This window comes from Pararge aegeria, chromosome 20, assembly GCF_905163445.1.
Source record: "Pararge aegeria chromosome 20, ilParAegt1.1, whole genome shotgun sequence".
Classification (NCBI taxonomy): Eukaryota; Metazoa; Arthropoda; class Insecta; order Lepidoptera; family Nymphalidae; genus Pararge; species Pararge aegeria.
Window position 1 is genome coordinate 14,979,329 of NC_053199.1, and position 17,638 is coordinate 14,996,966.

General features: G+C 36.8%; 1 protein-coding gene across 1 annotated transcript; it reads left to right on the plus strand.

Moving 5' to 3' along the window:
* Nucleotides 1–4,237: 4,237 nt before the first annotated feature.
* LOC120632819 (collagen and calcium-binding EGF domain-containing protein 1-like) lies at nt 4,238–17,638 on the plus strand. The gene is made up of 9 exons (XM_039902842.1): nt 4,238–4,408; nt 10,224–10,352; nt 10,882–11,030; nt 11,812–11,957; nt 12,549–12,705; nt 13,066–13,163; nt 14,452–14,621; nt 16,077–16,222; nt 17,439–17,638. Exons 1-9 carry the CDS (start codon nt 4,281–4,283, stop codon nt 17,636–17,638), a joined length of 1,323 nt encoding a protein of 440 aa, XP_039758776.1. The 5' UTR covers nt 4,238–4,280.

The following is a 17,638-nucleotide window of genomic DNA, read 5'->3' on the forward strand; positions in this document are numbered from 1 at the left end:
GTCGGGAAACTAAACCCGGACTCCTACTAAAATTCCAAGCGCTCACCATTGCGCCAGGCAGGTCGTCAAATTATAAGGCTTATTTCCGACACTAAGCAGCAAAGCTATGTGCCAAACAGTTATTTGAAAACGTTGTGAAAACCTGTAATAAGCTGAATTTAAATTCAGCTCATAACGTAGAAACTTGGACAGGAAAAAATGAAATGGCTGTTGGTTTTCCTAAATAAATAACCAGCCCTTTTGCCCAGCGTGCTGATTTTGTTGGTTTCAAGGCCTTTAGTCCAGCATTTTATTTCTTATCGTGAAACTTAGAAACTAACGTCGGCCTATACTATAGACGGCCGATTAGCGCAGTCTGAAGTGACCCTGCTTTCTGAGTCCACGGCCTTAGATTCCCAATACTGGATTTTTTTTGTGTGATAAGCATGAATGTTTTTCAGTGTCTGTCTATATTATTCATATAAATATTTATCAGTCATCTTAGTGCCCATAACACAAGCTACGCTTATGGGGCTTTATTTCATCCAAAGCTAACATAGGTTATTTAAATTCAGTACTAAAAAAAAATCCCGAAATTACGGGATTTGTAAACCAAGCAAGAAGACAAAAGTAAAATGCTATTTTCTATCGACATCTATAGGCATTAAATAAGAATCCTTACATAGAAGAGTCTATTTATAATAAATAAAATCTTATATAGATAAACCTTGCACTCATAGCTTGTTATTTGACCGCATAGTTTAAAGAAAACTGAAACTAGTATTAAATGTCATACAGAGGGGGTAAGGTCTACAAATAAGGTATCCTCGTAGCCGATATAACCTTAAAATGTCCGACTATTTTCAAAGTTAATGGTGATAGTACAAAACGTATACAAGTTCGTCTATGGTCGGTAGCAACACACGCACTGAAGTTATTTCTGGACGAATGCTGCCGAACTGTGTTGCCCAAACTGACATTACCATTCCTTAGTAAAAATAGTTTTAATAGATAGTTATATGATTAAAATAAAGCTAAATTTTTAACTCTCTTAAATTCTTAAAAATTTAACTCTCTAAAGCAGGGCTTCCCAACCTGGGGCGCAATAGAAAATACAGAGGTTCACCGCAAGACGTTCTTTCTGCTTCGAAAAAATAAAGAAAAATAGTTTTTTGAAAGTTATGGGCAGCAATGTCAAGAGCTTGTCCCACACTATAAAAATTGTGTGGAGATTACCAAGCTCAGCCATCCCATTGTTGCGGTAGTTTATTGATGTAAAACATCTTTAGGCGAGGGCCGAGGGTGAACCTGCAGGGTGATTACATATCTCGCGACAGGCCTGAATCTTGCAATCAAACGTCACTTTTGTTCATTAAACACACACGGAAACAGCCACGGCCTGTTTTGCCCCGCTATAAAATGGAATTTATGTACTATGCGTAGTTGAGTTGTCGCGATTTGAAATAATTTTGTAATTTTATTTTGTTCTATTAGAAATGTAATAAACAGTCTTGTTTTATGGAACAAATTTGTAATGCTTTATCTTTTCAGTACGCTATATCTGATTCCTGACGTAATCTGTCCTTTTTTTGCATATAACTTATATAAAACAATTTCAATGTTTTGCATCTGCCAGGCGTCCCGTGACGGCTCACACATTTTTTTCTTAAATATTTGTTAAAATTTATTATTTCCATAATTGTTATAGTAAGGATCTTAATAAAACCATTATTGGATTGGATGACTGGATCTTTTATTTATTATTTTTAAGGCCTACCCTCATAAGTACATTATTAGAATAATACCCACAACAATAACGAAGATGTTTAATTTTTTGCGTTGCATTTTATCAAAATTCAAAATTCAAAATTCAAAATTCATTTATTTCAAGTAGGCCTAATATAAGCACTTTTGAAACGTCAAGTCTGTCTGTTTGTAGTGATTCTACCACCGGTTCGGAAGGCAGATTCTACCGAGAAGAAGCCGGCAAGAAACTCAGCAGTTCTCTAATCTAATCTGCCTAACTAACAGGTACCCGTCTATTTTAACTAGGTTAAGGCGCAGGTGCCGTGGAAATTTATTAATTTGTAAGTACGCCCCTGGCTTAATAAGGTTGGGAACCCCTGGTCTGAAGGTTAAAATGGTGGTTTCAAGTAGGCCTAATATAAGCGCTTTTGAAACGTCAAATCTGTTTGTGTTTAGTGACTCTACCACCGGTGCGGAAGGCAGGTTCTACCGAGAAGAAGCCGGCAAGAAACTCAGCAGCTCTTTTCCAACATCAACAACTACTCCATTTAAATATTTTTTTTAACTTGAAACATCTATCGGTGCGCCTTACCTGCTAGTAACATCAAGCCGTATGCCATTACGGAAAACGGAACGACTTTTCCTAATGCCATAACGTCTCCTCTTTGCCATCGCATAATTACTTCATGTAGAAAATATTAGAGTATTTTGGTCATATTATGAGAAACAATAAATATGATCTCCTTCGAATAACATGATCAAAAAACCATCTGCCGTAGGGCATCGTGGCTAAAAAATTTACGCCAATGGTTCTGGAACAGTACCCAATACTTAGTTGTTCCGCGCTTCTGCATCCCAAGTAGATAGCCTTAATGGTTGCCAATTATTATTACTTATGTTGAAACTCCTTTTTTACTTTTTAAATTAGTTATTTTTATTCTTTTGTGTCAATTCTCCCAATAGCTTCCATTTTACATATTTTAGGATTTAAAGTGCAGTTGCTTCAGAACACTAACGTTTTTATTTGATATTACCACTACTAACAACTTGATATTAGCTTCACCTTTAGCAAGGAATTCGTTATAGATGCATTAGGCTGTAGTCATGAGGATTCAATTAAAATTGTAAATTAGTCACCGCATTAACACAGAGTCCATTGAGAATACTAATCTTCAGTAATCTATAATCACAAGACTAAGTTTAGGAGTACCTTTACATTATTCAAAATTAAAAAAAAATACAAAATACATTTATTCAAGAAGGCCTAATATAAAGTAGAGCTTTTCAAGACAGAGCTTTTCCGGGGAAGTATTTTCGCCATGCTTATTTCTGCCGCTATGCAGCATTGTTGCAATGCTGTGTTTCGGTCTGAAGGGCGAGGTTGCTGGTGGTAACAGGTACATGAGTCTTAATACCTTCGCTTCAAATTGATGTACACAGGGCGGCATTTGCAGGACGTGCTCGTTGCATGCCATGAGAAATATTGCTCTGTTGTAGGCGGTGGTATTTCACTTACCATCAGGTGGCCCATCTGCCAATGACGGACCAACTGTCAATTATTATTATAAAAAAGCACTTTTAAAAAGTCCATTTTTCGTTTGTAGTGACTCTGCCACCAATGCAGACTCTACCGAGAAGAAGCCGGCTACAAACTCAGCAGTTGCTCTTTTCCAACATCATTTTACAAATTAACAATCATTTTTCATCATCACCCAATCTATGTCTATATCTATTACTATTATAAATAAGCAATATATGCTTGTTTGTAATCTCTAAGTAAACTGTAAAACTACACCGAACCGATTTTAACAACTCTTTCAGCGTTAGCAAGCTATTTTATCCATCCAGATGTTAACACAAGCTATCATTTTATCCATCCAGATGTTAACACAAGCTGTAATTTAATCCATCCAGATGTTAAGACAAGCTTTAATTTATTGAAGAAGATTTCAGCCTGAAACAATAGTATTCATAAAGCAAGCCTCGCTACGTAGCTGCTTTTCTGTGTGCGCGGACTAAATGGTACGTCGTTCAAAAATACTGGTTCTTCATATATCTACAGAAAGTCTACGGTCCAATATAACTATCCTTTATACATTAGTCAGAAAACCACGTGTACCTACTAAAAATTATCTGAAACATAATTTTAAAAGAAGAATTCCATCTCCGAACTGGTATTTTAAATTCTTCAGTAAAAAAACCTAATAACCTGGCATGGGACTCGGGAACTGAACGCAGTGGCAAATAATCCATAACATGCTCATCATAAGACCAACGTTATAGTTATTAATATAAATGGCTGCATTTATAATATAAGATTAAATAATAATCATCGTATCATTAAATTACATGAGCCAATCCTGTTACACGCGAGTTGCATATTACAAAGAACTGAATAACAACCGAAGTCATTATCACAAAGGGACGATGGACGTTTGTTGATAAGCCCACACGCCTTCCGATTTGCATCCAGCAAGGGTTTTATATATACCTATAAATACAAGCACTTTGGGTGCCGCTGTCTAAACGCATGTAACCGCGGCACAGCAGTCAAGATGCGCGCGCCGGTCGGTCCCGTGTGTGTCGCGACCCTCCTTATAATCCCTGCCGCCCTGGTACTTTGTCGTCAAGAAGACACAGGATATTACGCCGAAGATGGCTACCATGACGACGCCATTGACGTGTGAGTGTTTCACCCAGTGACAGTGGGTGAGTGTGGGTAAAGTGCAACGCCCTAAATTTTAAGGAAGTGATACATATAGTACCTACCTACCCCATATTGTGAAGTGCATAAGTGCTAATTAGGAGTTGGTTAGTGAATGAAAGATACCCCACCTTCATTTAATTTATTTCCTATGATGATATAAAATAATGTTTTTCGCTATTTACCTACTCAGGGTATATTGTTGAAGGTAAATTAAGTACCTATCGTGTATTTAGATATGAATTTCTTGATATATCGAGTAGGGATTTATTCATGCAAAAAAATTCAAGATCACAATATAAAGTATAATTTTAATTTTCAAAAATTTGTCTTAATAGTTGACTATGACTTATGGTTTAAAAAATCACAATCGGCTTATATATGGTTTATGAGACATACGCGCATGTAAAAGAACAGTATTGTGTATGCACAACTATTCGCACAATACAAGGGTTTGTTGCATTCCTAAACACGATATCTATATTACTCGAAAGTGCAGTCACTTGTATCTTACTTATTATATAAATAATATAAGTGGTGTCACTTATGGGTGTATATTTTTACTGTAACATCCATACAAACAAATATTAGTGAAGTGAACTTTATAACATTTAAATATCTGAAGCTTATTAAACTCGTACTATACGATAGCATAACTCCACGTTTATTGTAATTTTCTTCGTCTTTCTGCTTGTCTGATCGAAGATAAGGCATCTTCGATTGTAAAGAGGACGTTGCAAAAAGTAAATTTGGATAATATTATATTGTGGGAAACAAGAAAACGGAACGAACACAATCTTATTATATTAATATTATTTCAACCTATAAACAAAAAAAAATCTTCGAATCGATACGTACAAAACTTAATCTGCCTTTAGACGACTTATATTTATTATAAATATTAATTTTAGTTTGTAATTATTATTTCCATCTATATGTATTATTACTTAAATAAATAAATTCATTAAACTCTTATTACCTAGTGATATGAAATATAAAAAAAAAAAATCTACCTTTACATCCTTAACTATTCTAAAAAACTACGAAATAATACAATAATTATCACAACTTAATAAATACGTAGTGGCCTTTATGAACAACGGAATAGATCTAGTTGTTCAGCGACCATGTTGTAAATTGCATAGGAGATCGAGCTTTCGGTATATGGATTGAGGATTAGATAAAATGCTTCAGCAGTGCTAGTACAGACAGGAGATAAAAAAAAAAAAAATTATAGATCCCGGAGCCTCCCATTATGTACTGAGGCTGGCAACCGAGGGGGTTTTAGTGGGTAGAAATCCCACATAACCCAAATTCTCCCACAGAGAATTGGGCATCTTTTGAGAAGATTTCCCCCCGTCAACAAAAAAAAAAAAAAAAGGAGATAAAAATTATATCCCCTGACAGGAGATATAATTAACGTGTCCACCTGCTAAAGGACGGGAACATAGAAAAAGAGAAGTTTACCCTCGTACACATAAATTATTTGGATATTTATTTAGGTATTTATTTATTTATTTATTAGTAATCCAACAGCGTTACAAACAATTTTGGTTAAGGGTTTATCTTATTAGTAAAATAAGGCCAAATCTAGATTACATAAATAAAGCAATAGGTACAAGTACAAAATATACAAAATAATCAGTTACGATATTCACAACAGCATGAATGAGTGTGAGTGTGTGTGAGTGTGTGCGTATTATTTCCACTTGTGCGCAAATGCTCCGAGAGTTGATAAAGCTGTGGGAGAAGATACATTTTTATCCTTTCCCCGGGGAGATAATTGTCCACTGCTGCTAGCCGTGCTGAGAGTTGATAAAGCTGTGGGAGAAGATACATTTTTATCCTTTCCCCGGGGAGATAATTGTCCACTGCTGCTAGCCGTGCTCAGAGTTGATAAAGCTGTGGGAGAAGATACATTTTTATCCTTTCCCCGGGGTGATAATTGTCTCCTGCTGATGCTAGCCGTGCAGAGAGACTGCAATTAAATATTCGAAGAACTCTGTGGCGCAACGGTGAGCACTGTGAATTTAAGTAGGAGGTCCCGGGCTCGATTCCCGGAAAAGGCAATTTAGGAATTTATTATTCCTGAATTTTCTCTGGTCAGCTCTGGTGGTCGACAAAAAAGCGATTTAGTGTTCCGGTGCGATGCAGTGCAGAAACCGATTAGGGGGTATGACTACCATACTCCCTAACAGGTTAGCCCGCTACCTTTTCATCACTTACCCAGCCATACCAGGTGAGATCGCAGTTAATGGCTAACCTGTATTTGAATTAAAAAAAAAAATCCTTTTGGCACTGAATTGTATGCAGACTACTCTTCACGAAAGGCCAAAAAGTTTGGAACTATAACTTTACTGTAAGGTCATAAAAAACAATTGCCTTCTACAATTACTATACAAAGTGCTTTAATACTCGAGTATCATTCCACCAATCAAAAGCAATGACTCATATATACAAAACTGCATTTGATAAGATTCGTTGTTCCCATTCCCGCCACAGGGTTGTATCCACTACACATAATTGTACACCGACAAAATTGTTTCACAATTCAAAAAATGTTAACTCGATATTCGCTTCTATTTAGATTTGAAATAGAGGTCATGTTCGGATGAACTCATGGTTTTTTATTGGCTTCTAAGAAACCGCGAGGAACGTACGTGCTATAAATAAAGGAGGTACAAGAGCCCGCATAGGCGTATAATTTGATTACTCTATCTTAAAGCTATTACGGAAAATCGAACTGGGTTCTAAGAGTGAGATTCCTACCGACGTTTGCTTATTTGATCGCGTGAAAGTTCACTACATTTTATATGGTGTGAAAGAGCGCCATCTGTTAACAATGGAGCTCCTAAGGTGCTATATAGGAGCAGGAGACGTAGGAGTTAACTTTTACGCTACCGAATAAGTCAACGTAGGTAGAAAACGTCACACTATATTATATATACATAAATGTATTTAATATAGTGTGAAGTTTATATATTACTAGCGGACCCGCGAGATTTCGTCCGCGAATGAGTCGACTTCAAAAAATAGTCGTATGTAATGAGATTAGCGCGTTCAACCAAACAAAATTTAAAAGCTTTATAATATTCCAACTATGCCTATCCATCCATCTAAAACTCCGTTGCACCGATTTTGAAAGACAAATGCGGAAAAAGAGTATTGCTATCCCGTAGAAGCTGTTTGCTTTTCCGGGATAAAAAGAAGCCTATTCCAGACTTTACTGTAGGTATCTCTGCCAGATTTCAGCCAAATCGGTTCATTCATTGTGGCGTTAAAGCGTAACAATCATCCATACATACATCCAACCATCCATGCATCTATCCTCTCAAACTTTCGCATTTATAATATTAGTAGAATGGTACGCATGCATTCGATCGTTGTCCCATATGCCTTGCGACTTGCTGTTATCTGTGAAGAATTATGTCCTTGATCTCCGACAATATTCATCAGATCTTCATTAAAATTAGACAATACATGCTTGTTAGTATAATAATATAATATACACTGTCAAATAAAAAAAGAATTAATAAAATCGGTGCAAACTTAACGGAGATATGAAGTAAAATTGATAAAAAAAAGCATCCCATTTCCCGGAGGAAACTTATTGTTTATCGGGATAAAAAGCATCCCATATGTTGACCTGGACTATCAGCTACCACTGTACCAAATTTTATTTCAATCCGTTCAGTAGTTTTCACGTGATGCCCGAACAGACAGAAAGACAGACAGACAGATATACAGACAAAAATTAAATAAAAATCTGTTTTGGACTCAGTATCGATTATAAAGCAACCCGCGGTCAAAATTTTCAGAAAATATTAAATGTACAGAAATCTACCAGTTACAGTTTTATTTTAAGTATAGATATACGTATATATATATATTTTAAACTTAAATCAAATTCAAAAACCCATTCACTAACCCATTCCTTCGTCTTCCCTATCGCTTTAGCGATAAGACCGCCTTTGCACGCCCTTTTTTATTCTAAGTTTCTTCTGTATGTGTGTTTCATCATCAACATCACCATCATCATCATCATCAAATCAACCGATTAACGTCCACAGCTGGACATAGGTCTTTTGTAGGGCGTTCCAAACTCCACGATTCTGGGCCGCTTGATGTCGTCTGTCACCTGGTTGGGAGTCGATCAACGCTGCGTTTACCGGTGCGGGGTTGCCACTCCAACACCTTGGAACCCCAACGTCCATCGGTTCTCCGAGCAATGTACCCCGCCCATTGCCACTTCAGCTTCGCGACTCGTTGAGCTATGTCGGTAACTTTAGTTCTTCTACGGATCTCCTCATTTCTGATTTGATCACGTAGAGATACTCCTAACATAGCTCTTTCCATCGCTCGCTGAGTGACTGAGCCTTCTTGAGTATATGTGTTTACTTACGAGTGTGCAATAAAGTTTTCAAACAAACACTTGGCACTCCAATTGTAAAAACTGTTTTTAGTCGAGTGAGTAAGATTACAGCCTCTTTTGGAGGGGCCGTACAGCCCTGTATATAATATGTAGAATAGGTCTAACAACTATAATAAACAATGCTGTGGTTCTGACATCATCATGGGGCCCTGATTTTATAACTAAAACAAACAGCCGATAAGATAAAGACATCATGAGTACTTCGCACGAAATATGAACTGGAAATTAAAAAAAAAAACATGTAAACACTTATTAATTAAGTTTATATGACGCTTTGTCAATGCTATGTGCACTTGTCATTGACGTGCATATCAGTCCATGTGTTTGTGTGTGTGCTATGTTTAAAAAGCGTGTAATATGCATGTTGTTAGTGTTCTTAAATAAATGAATAAATAAATAAATATTAAACTTTTTACACGGGATCCCAGTGGACCAGCTATACAAAGGCATCGTAAAAAGAGTTCAGTTTAATGATGGTTACAGAATGCTGTTGGGCTTACCACGTCATTGTAGCATATCTGAAATGTTCGCGAGGGCTCATACTGATGACTTTATTGCCATCAGAAGAACACGAATAGCAACCTTGATGAAAAGAACGTGGGTAAGCAGGAACGGCATTCTGAAGGCATTAATAAATAGACATAACTCTCCAATTTACAAGGTATATATTAAACTCTAATTTGTAACTACATATTTTGTATATTTAATATGAATATCCCATGTAAAAATACATGGGATATTCTAAATTTGGTTTTTTATTATTACTGTATTATAATTATTATTTTAGGTATATAATAGTTTAGATGGGTTATAGTTACCAAATAAAGAATTATTATTATTTATTATAATGGATATATGGATAAAATTAATTTCGCCATCGGTAGTACCTTAAGTTTAAATACTCCCGGTTCCGTAATTTTTATATGCATTTTAAAATTTTAGTTACACATTCACTCTTCTAAGTTCTATAGTCACAATTTGTATACTTGTCAACTTACTAAGCGACATTAATGAAAATAAACAATCTTCTGTTCTGTTCAATTGCGTGCACTTCATACATGCACAAAAGCGCTGCCTACCCTAAGATTTAACTGGCAACAATGGAGGATTTCGTTATTTTATGTCATTTTAATGCTTTATGCCTACCTTGGTCCAAATTCCTGTGCACTCCACTGGTTCTATTCGAACATAGCGTTGGAAGCTGAAAACAGGAGTATCAAAAATAATTTATTTGTATTAGATTTGTATCTTCTCTTGCTCCCCTTTTCTAGATTATATCTTTCTTCTTTTTCATGTAACAAAATGTGAGAAGTCCTTGAAATTACATTTTTGATTAAATTATAGTCAATTCAATTATTTCAGTTTCGACAAAAACGCAGTATGCCCCACGGACAGTTTATTGCGTTCCCAAGAAACGTGTCACGTCGAGGGTGCGGACGTCCAGTGCATAAGGATACACTGCTGCGACGATTACAACTATATTGCCGGACGGTACGTTCTTTTCTGCATTTTATGGAGTTCTTTTCTGCATTTTATGGAGTTGGAAAGACGGCAGGAGTGCATTGCGAGTTACTACTCGCAATGCACTCCTGCCGTCTTTCCAACGAATTTCGTGGTGTAAATGAACGAATAAATGGGATGGATGAATGAATTGGATGAAAGATTGAATGAATGAACTTCTATTGTACGCCACAGAAAAAAATATAACAGAAATTAAATAGAGGGTACGATATACCTGGTTATTATAATAAAAATGTGATATAATAATCGCAACCCACCAATCCGTATTGGAGCATTGAGGTGGATCTATTATCTAAAACCCTCTCTCCCATGGCAGTGTTACGTTAATACACCGATAGTGATAAAAAAATAGAATAATTAGTCGTTGGTTGGTTTCGGGTTAATACTTTTTGTTTATAATTCTGTGGAGAGCGGTGGTTCTATGCTTAATAACACAAACTTTAACTTACTAAGGAGGAGGGAATCGGTTATTTTTTTAAAATTTATATTATTTTTCCAGCTGCATACAAAAGTCAGTAGAAGCATGCAGCCTGCGGTTATGCGAGCAGGCGTGCGAGGTCCGCGGACAGCGTGTTTGGTGCTCCTGCCACCCGGGGTTCAGGTTCGACGAGGAGGCCTACAGAAGGAAAACGCAACCTTATTGCGTGGGTAAGTAGGCTGTTTTTTTCTTTTAGGTGGTCCATCTGATAGTAAGAGGATCTTATCGCCTCGCCATGTTATCAGAGTAACTCTTCGCAACTCGTCCCTAGCATACTAGGGACACGACATTCAAATTGCCACCCCGTGTCCACCAATCAGAGGCGTAGGAGGTGAGCCTCATGTACCTCTAATTGGACCCTTTAGCAACAGCAATGCTTAGACTTTTTGCGGCAGTATTAAGCATAGCGAACTGTGTCACGAAAACTTTTACAAATAAATATACCGCTTTTTCTTCTTTTTTTATTTACAAGATAGCCCTTCACTGCATTCGGAACTAATATGGTAGCAGGCTGTTAGGGAGTATGGTAGTGATACCCCAATAGGTTTCAACGCGAAATCGCAGCGGAACACTGCGATCGCTTACGCGGCACGTATTTGTAAAAGCCTCTCACCAGACCTGACCAGAAAAAATTATTAATTCCCAAATTGCCGGGAATCGAACCCGGGACCTCCACTTACATTCACAGCGCTCACCGTTAGGCCAGAGAGGTCGTCTTAACTAACTTTTTATATAAATAGCCGCAATACTTAAAATCGTGATTGCCGGTGTCATTACAGAAACATGAGGCATTTACACATCGTATACAAATCTAACTCCTGAAGTCTGCTATAGACACCATAAATTTAATTGTTAGATTTTCTGTTTGATTAGATTTTTTCAGATTGATGTATTAACTAAGAGTAAAAATTCGTACCTGACCATTAAACATACAGCTTGCTTTGGTTTCAGATATAAATGAATGCTTGGAAAACAACGGAGGGTGCGAGCAGCGCTGCGTGAACGATCCTGGCGGGTTCCATTGCGAGTGTAACCCACCACTCTCTGTCGCTGGCGACGGTACCAAGTGTATCCCACCCATGGCTATCACTTTGCCGGTACCACTTTACTAGTTCACTGTAAACTGTACCTACTCCTTTAACTTACTACTATCTAACTGAGGCAGAAAAGGGTCTGCTTACGTAGTTGATATCCCTACACAACGATTCTAATACGTTTCACAAAGATCTAGAAAGCTCTTCCGGTTTCCATATTTAGGGCTTGCCAGGTTTCCTAGCTCTACCGTTACACTATAGTGTATTTTATTCCCTTTCATTTATTTATTCGTTAACATTATCTTTACGACAAAAGTATTGTTAAAAGTGGATTCACATAAATGTTAGGCCACTTACATAAATATAGAATTCGAAATACTGTCTTTGATTTAACTAAATTAATAAAATAATTTGGATGCACATATTAACAATATGTAATAAAGCTATAGAATGTAAATAAGAACAATCGATCAGAAATAAAAATTATACCTACCTATATTTCAGTAATTTGTTTTTTCAGTAATTTTGTTGACAGTAATTTTTTGATCTTGGAACTTGGAAGATTGCAAATAAGAGTAACGTAAAAACCTCATTATTTAATTGTAAATATTAATATAGTTAAAATTTACTCGAAACAATGTTTATCTGTCGTAGGCGCCTTTACCTCTGATACGTGCATCGTCTCGATGCTATGCGACATGCGACACAGTGTCGTGGCTTTCGAGGAAAGTTAAGCAGCTCAGTGACCAGCTGCACACCACGCAAGTCGCTATGAAGAAGTTGTTGGAAAACCCTCTGTTGAGTGAGGCAGGTGGGTATAGTATAAGTAGTAAGCACTCTCGTGCAGCGGACTGTGGTCTTATAACTGATAGGTCATAAGTCCGACTTCCGACTGGATAAGTACATACATAGAATCAAAAAGATGCAGAATCCTCATTCAGCCTTTATTGCATAAAGTGCATTATGTCTGACATCAAAGCCGCGGAATGTTGCTGGCTGACAAACTTTTTTTCATTTTCCCTATTTTATGTTAAACGTTTAGAACATTAGAGGTGAAATAATTACTGTGAACTGCTAAATTAAATGAAGTGAATAACCGCCTGTTCGGGAAGGAAAATTAAAAAACACCTCACGGAATTTATGGACGTCCGCTAATAGTGATTGTCTGCAGATGGAGACCGGTTCGCAGAGGGTAACTATGCGTACAGAGTTCTTGACTCTACAGCGCCACTGGAAGGCGGATACTGCCGATGTGAACGCGGACCTAGGGTTAGTATGATCTATAGCTTTTGGAGTAAGAGTGAGATTGTATGACTTACGTTACTTAACTATCTAGGGTTACGTTATCAAGGGTTTTAGAATTCTACCCACCATACCATGCTTTTCTAATGCGAGCTGGGGGCTGTAACCCTAATTAATCACGTTAAATTGGTGGTGATAACCGGATGTGAAGACTAACAATCAGATCGTTTTAACTGATTTGGATTGCAAAAACATTAGCTTTCTACTTATACATCGAGAGTAATGTCTATTACAACACTTATTATTATAGACGACTGTGAAAAATTTACGCGCGAACAAAGTCACGGGCAACTGCTGGTAAATGATTCATAGTGGCTGGAATTTTGTCCTTTTCAAAAACTCCAGAGTTTTAGCAATGGACTATGTAACGATCAACATTCGGTTTGAAAAAGTCTAATAAGTATTAATAGAATTAGGTGACTTTGGTTATTTGTGATTATGGCTATCATTGCCTATATACTTATTCTATTTTTATATTTTACATCATTATTTCAAGGTCAATCGTAAAAAATATGCCAAAACCAAAAACACAAGTATGTCAAAAGACAAAAAAGAAGTTGAAGGCTTGGTAGATGACTTCAACAACAAGTCTGTCAAATAAGGAGTAGAAGATTTATTTATTTAAGTTCCCTAAATCGCCTCGTAATCGTACGAGGAGGGTTGGTGACAACTGTATTCCGATCTGCCGTCAACACATGGTACGGTAGATGAATTAGGCAACTATAATGTCTCCTCGAGTTGGTTTCTAACATAAAAAAGAAGCATCTAAAACAGTACAGACTGAACGGATTTGGATGAAATCTGGCGTGAATGCCTTTGACATGGAAAAGAACATAGGCTACCTTTTATCCCGATTCCTTAAGTAGTTCCCGAGGGAAAGTTGAAATTTAATTACGAGCTTAGTAGCGAATTTGGAATGCATGTCACCTATGCTATGAAAAACTACATGTACTTTCTATATCGATATATCAAATAGCTCCCGTGGTATAATTAAAAATTGTTAATGAACGAAGCTCTAAAAACAATTCTGAAGTCCAAGCAAACGAATTCGCGGGCAGGAGCTGGTATATATGTACTTATATTTTTTTTTCTTGCTAAAGTTTTTGGTTATACTCTCACTCGCTTTTCGCGCACGTCCGAAGGTAGACTGGAAAAAAATGCTTTAGCATTAATTCCGCCTTTTTTAAACCGTTTTTTTAATTTGTATATTAAAGTTAATAAATAAGTAAATAAATAAAACATCTCTTCGACGCAGGGTCCGCCTGGTCCGTCAGGCATAGAAGGCCCGAAAGGCGACATGGGCCCACGCGGGCCCCGGGGCGCAAAGGGGCCGAAAGGCTCCCTCGACCTCATGCTACTCCTGCTGGCAGACATCCGGCATGATATACACAACTTGGAGGGAAGGGTCTACAAGGAAGGAGAACGGTAGATATAACCTTTACCCCTTTTTATCTTTATCATATGCCCACAAGCGTTCACACTAGACATCAGCGGCGTGCATTGAGGGTATGCAGATGATATAAAATTAAGAAAACCTTCAGTACGAGTTTAAAATACTTAAGGGTAGGCTTTTTATAACTATTACAAAGCCTATCCTTAAGTTTTTTAAAACTCGTACTGGAGATTTTAACCACATACATCATAGTATGCACGCCACTGCTGGACATAGGACTTTCCAGAAGAACACCACACTCGTTTCTACGACTTTCTCATTCAGCTGCTTCCTTCTTCTTCTTTTATTTCTTAGTGAAAGTGTCTCAGCTGCTTCCATCCACCTAAATCTTAAAATCATGACATTTATATATTGTCATAGTAGGAACGATGACAATGTTTACTAAAACGATGATTTAAATTAATTTGTTAGAAATAGTAATATTTTGTTATTGGGTAAACTCATAATTTTGAATGACTTGTTAATTTTTTTATTTTATAGTTTCAATGAAATTGATAATATTAATAAAATATACAATATCAGTAGGTATTTGATATATTTTATGGATATAAATTATCAAGTATAGAATAAAATGAACTTATAACTTCAATATATTGTCGCACGCCAGAAATTGTTCGATACATCATGCATGTCTAATGTATTCACCACAAATAAATAAAAGTCAAAGTTATATATGCGCGTCCAATTTTCGTACCAGCGTACGGCGTTCAAATTCGCGTCTAGTGTGCGACTAATAAATAACAAGACGCTTCTGTATGACGCGGCTAGTCAAATGGTTGGTCACAACACCAGACGTAAACTGAAATGTCATGCATATATTGAAGCAGGTTGGACGTCTTGTTTTGACCTTTGCTTTATGATTTTACAGTTTAACCAGCCTGTACTCCATAACACACCTTTTTTTTCTCGTGGGGAAATCCTCATGAATACCACGGGGAGGTACTAAATCCCACGGTGTTCCAACCAGTTGCCTGGTGGCTGGGCCTCGGGAACACTCCAGAACACACCTGCCCCAACGGTAGTCGGCTCTGACATCACTCGCTCATTGCTAGTTAAGCAATTATCTATTAACTTGGTCGTTTTTCCTATAGTACCTAAACCCTTTATATATATACATTAGGTAAGTATGTATATATATATATATATATATATATATACATTAGGTGGCTAGACCAGAGCAAGAGACAACAGTGTTCAAAGTCCTCGGTAATCTGGGCTGAAAGAATAAGTTATATTTTCCTCGCCACAGAGTATATGACCCATTTCACATTTTTGAATAATTCCTCGCCAACATTTATTTCAGATATCTATTCAATACGTGGCCTGCATTTGTATTGCGAGTCCCACTCCTGATTCTGAAATTAAATGGAGTATTATAGAGTACAAATTTCTATGGAATCTTATAGCTGTTATATAATAATTTCTAGGCCCGAGCGGTTCAACTTGCAAAAAGCATGGCGTCGACAGCGTAAGCAAGAAAAGTTGGAAAAGGAGAATAAAACTCAACAAGAGCTAGAGGCTTATACCGCACCGCCCATTGTAGGGGAAGGCCCTGTCGAAGTCTCTCCTCATGGTAAAATGATTTTATCTACAATTCGACTGCCGGCCGTTGAATGAATTCGTTCTTGACAACTGACAGTTTGCCATGTCGAACAATAATAAACAGTCAACAGATTTAAAGAAAAATTGTTCTCTTATTTATTAAATAAGTATAGAATTTTCCCCAAATTAAATATACTTGTTTGTAAGGCGGCAAATTTAAATAGTTGTAACGATTCATTCGTTAGTAAGGCATAAATAAAAGTTTGATCGTAAACTCTACGCCATTACAAAATTACATCGGCCATTCAATCACAATTTTTCTGGAACGCATTCTTTCAACAGCCGATATCATTCACTACATTACCAGATAATTTATTTCGCTTGCTGTTAACTAACGAGACACTTTCTGTGCTCTTCCGACCTTTTTGAAAGATGAAGTTTTTCAGCCAGCAAATAAAAAATGATGAACAGAGTGTTATAAAGTACCTACTAAAATTAAGTTTTATATATTATACACCGTGTAAATGAAAACCGAAATCATACTTTAGAGGTACATTATGTACTGTATCTGAGACTTATCTGTGAAACGGAAAACCTAATAGTTTTTGAGTAAAGCACTACCATAGTTTTTACTAAATGCAATCAGATACGGCCCTAACATCACGTACAAAATTAAAATCATGCGACTCGTGTCACTTCATTAGGTACGCGTCGCATAGCGAAGGTACTATGTACGTGTCGGTCTTTTATCTTCAATAGGGTTGCCATAACACTTAGAATGTTTTGAATTCGTTTGTATAGAAATATATATATGCTTCTTTTGATTTCATATTTTTAAAAGGGTGATTCTTTATATACTTATGCATCTTTCAACATTATTTCATAATTCGGTTACACGTTGTATAGCTATATTAATATGTCGGTCTTCGTACACAAATTGCAACAACAGTCTTAAATTTGTGATAATATTTTTGTTCTAAACTAACCCCATACCATAGGTTTTTACTATTATTTACGTTGGACATTGCCCAAGTAGTTTCGAACCTGAATAGTTTCTTAAGACATTTGCTTGTTCATAATGTATGTCGCCCAACTTATGATTGTAAGGCCCGTATTGATTGGAAACTAGTCGGCTAATCGTCAACGGAAATTCACGAGAGTTCAGACGCGTATTAAACAGTAAAAATAAACTTCACTCACGATAGTTCAAAGTCTAAAATAGGTATTAATTAAAAGTCTTTTCACAGGTCTTCGCGGAACGGTAACACGAGAATCGGAAATTACAACGGATTGGACTCTTGTTAAAGGTGATACCTATGACAGCACCGAGTCCCAGGATCTCGCAGACATGGATGAGAAACTCAACCAGTTCCGACTCCTGGCCAACGCGACCAGGTCTGATGAAGAAGAGGATGAAGACGCTTATGATGATTATAGCTTCTACTAG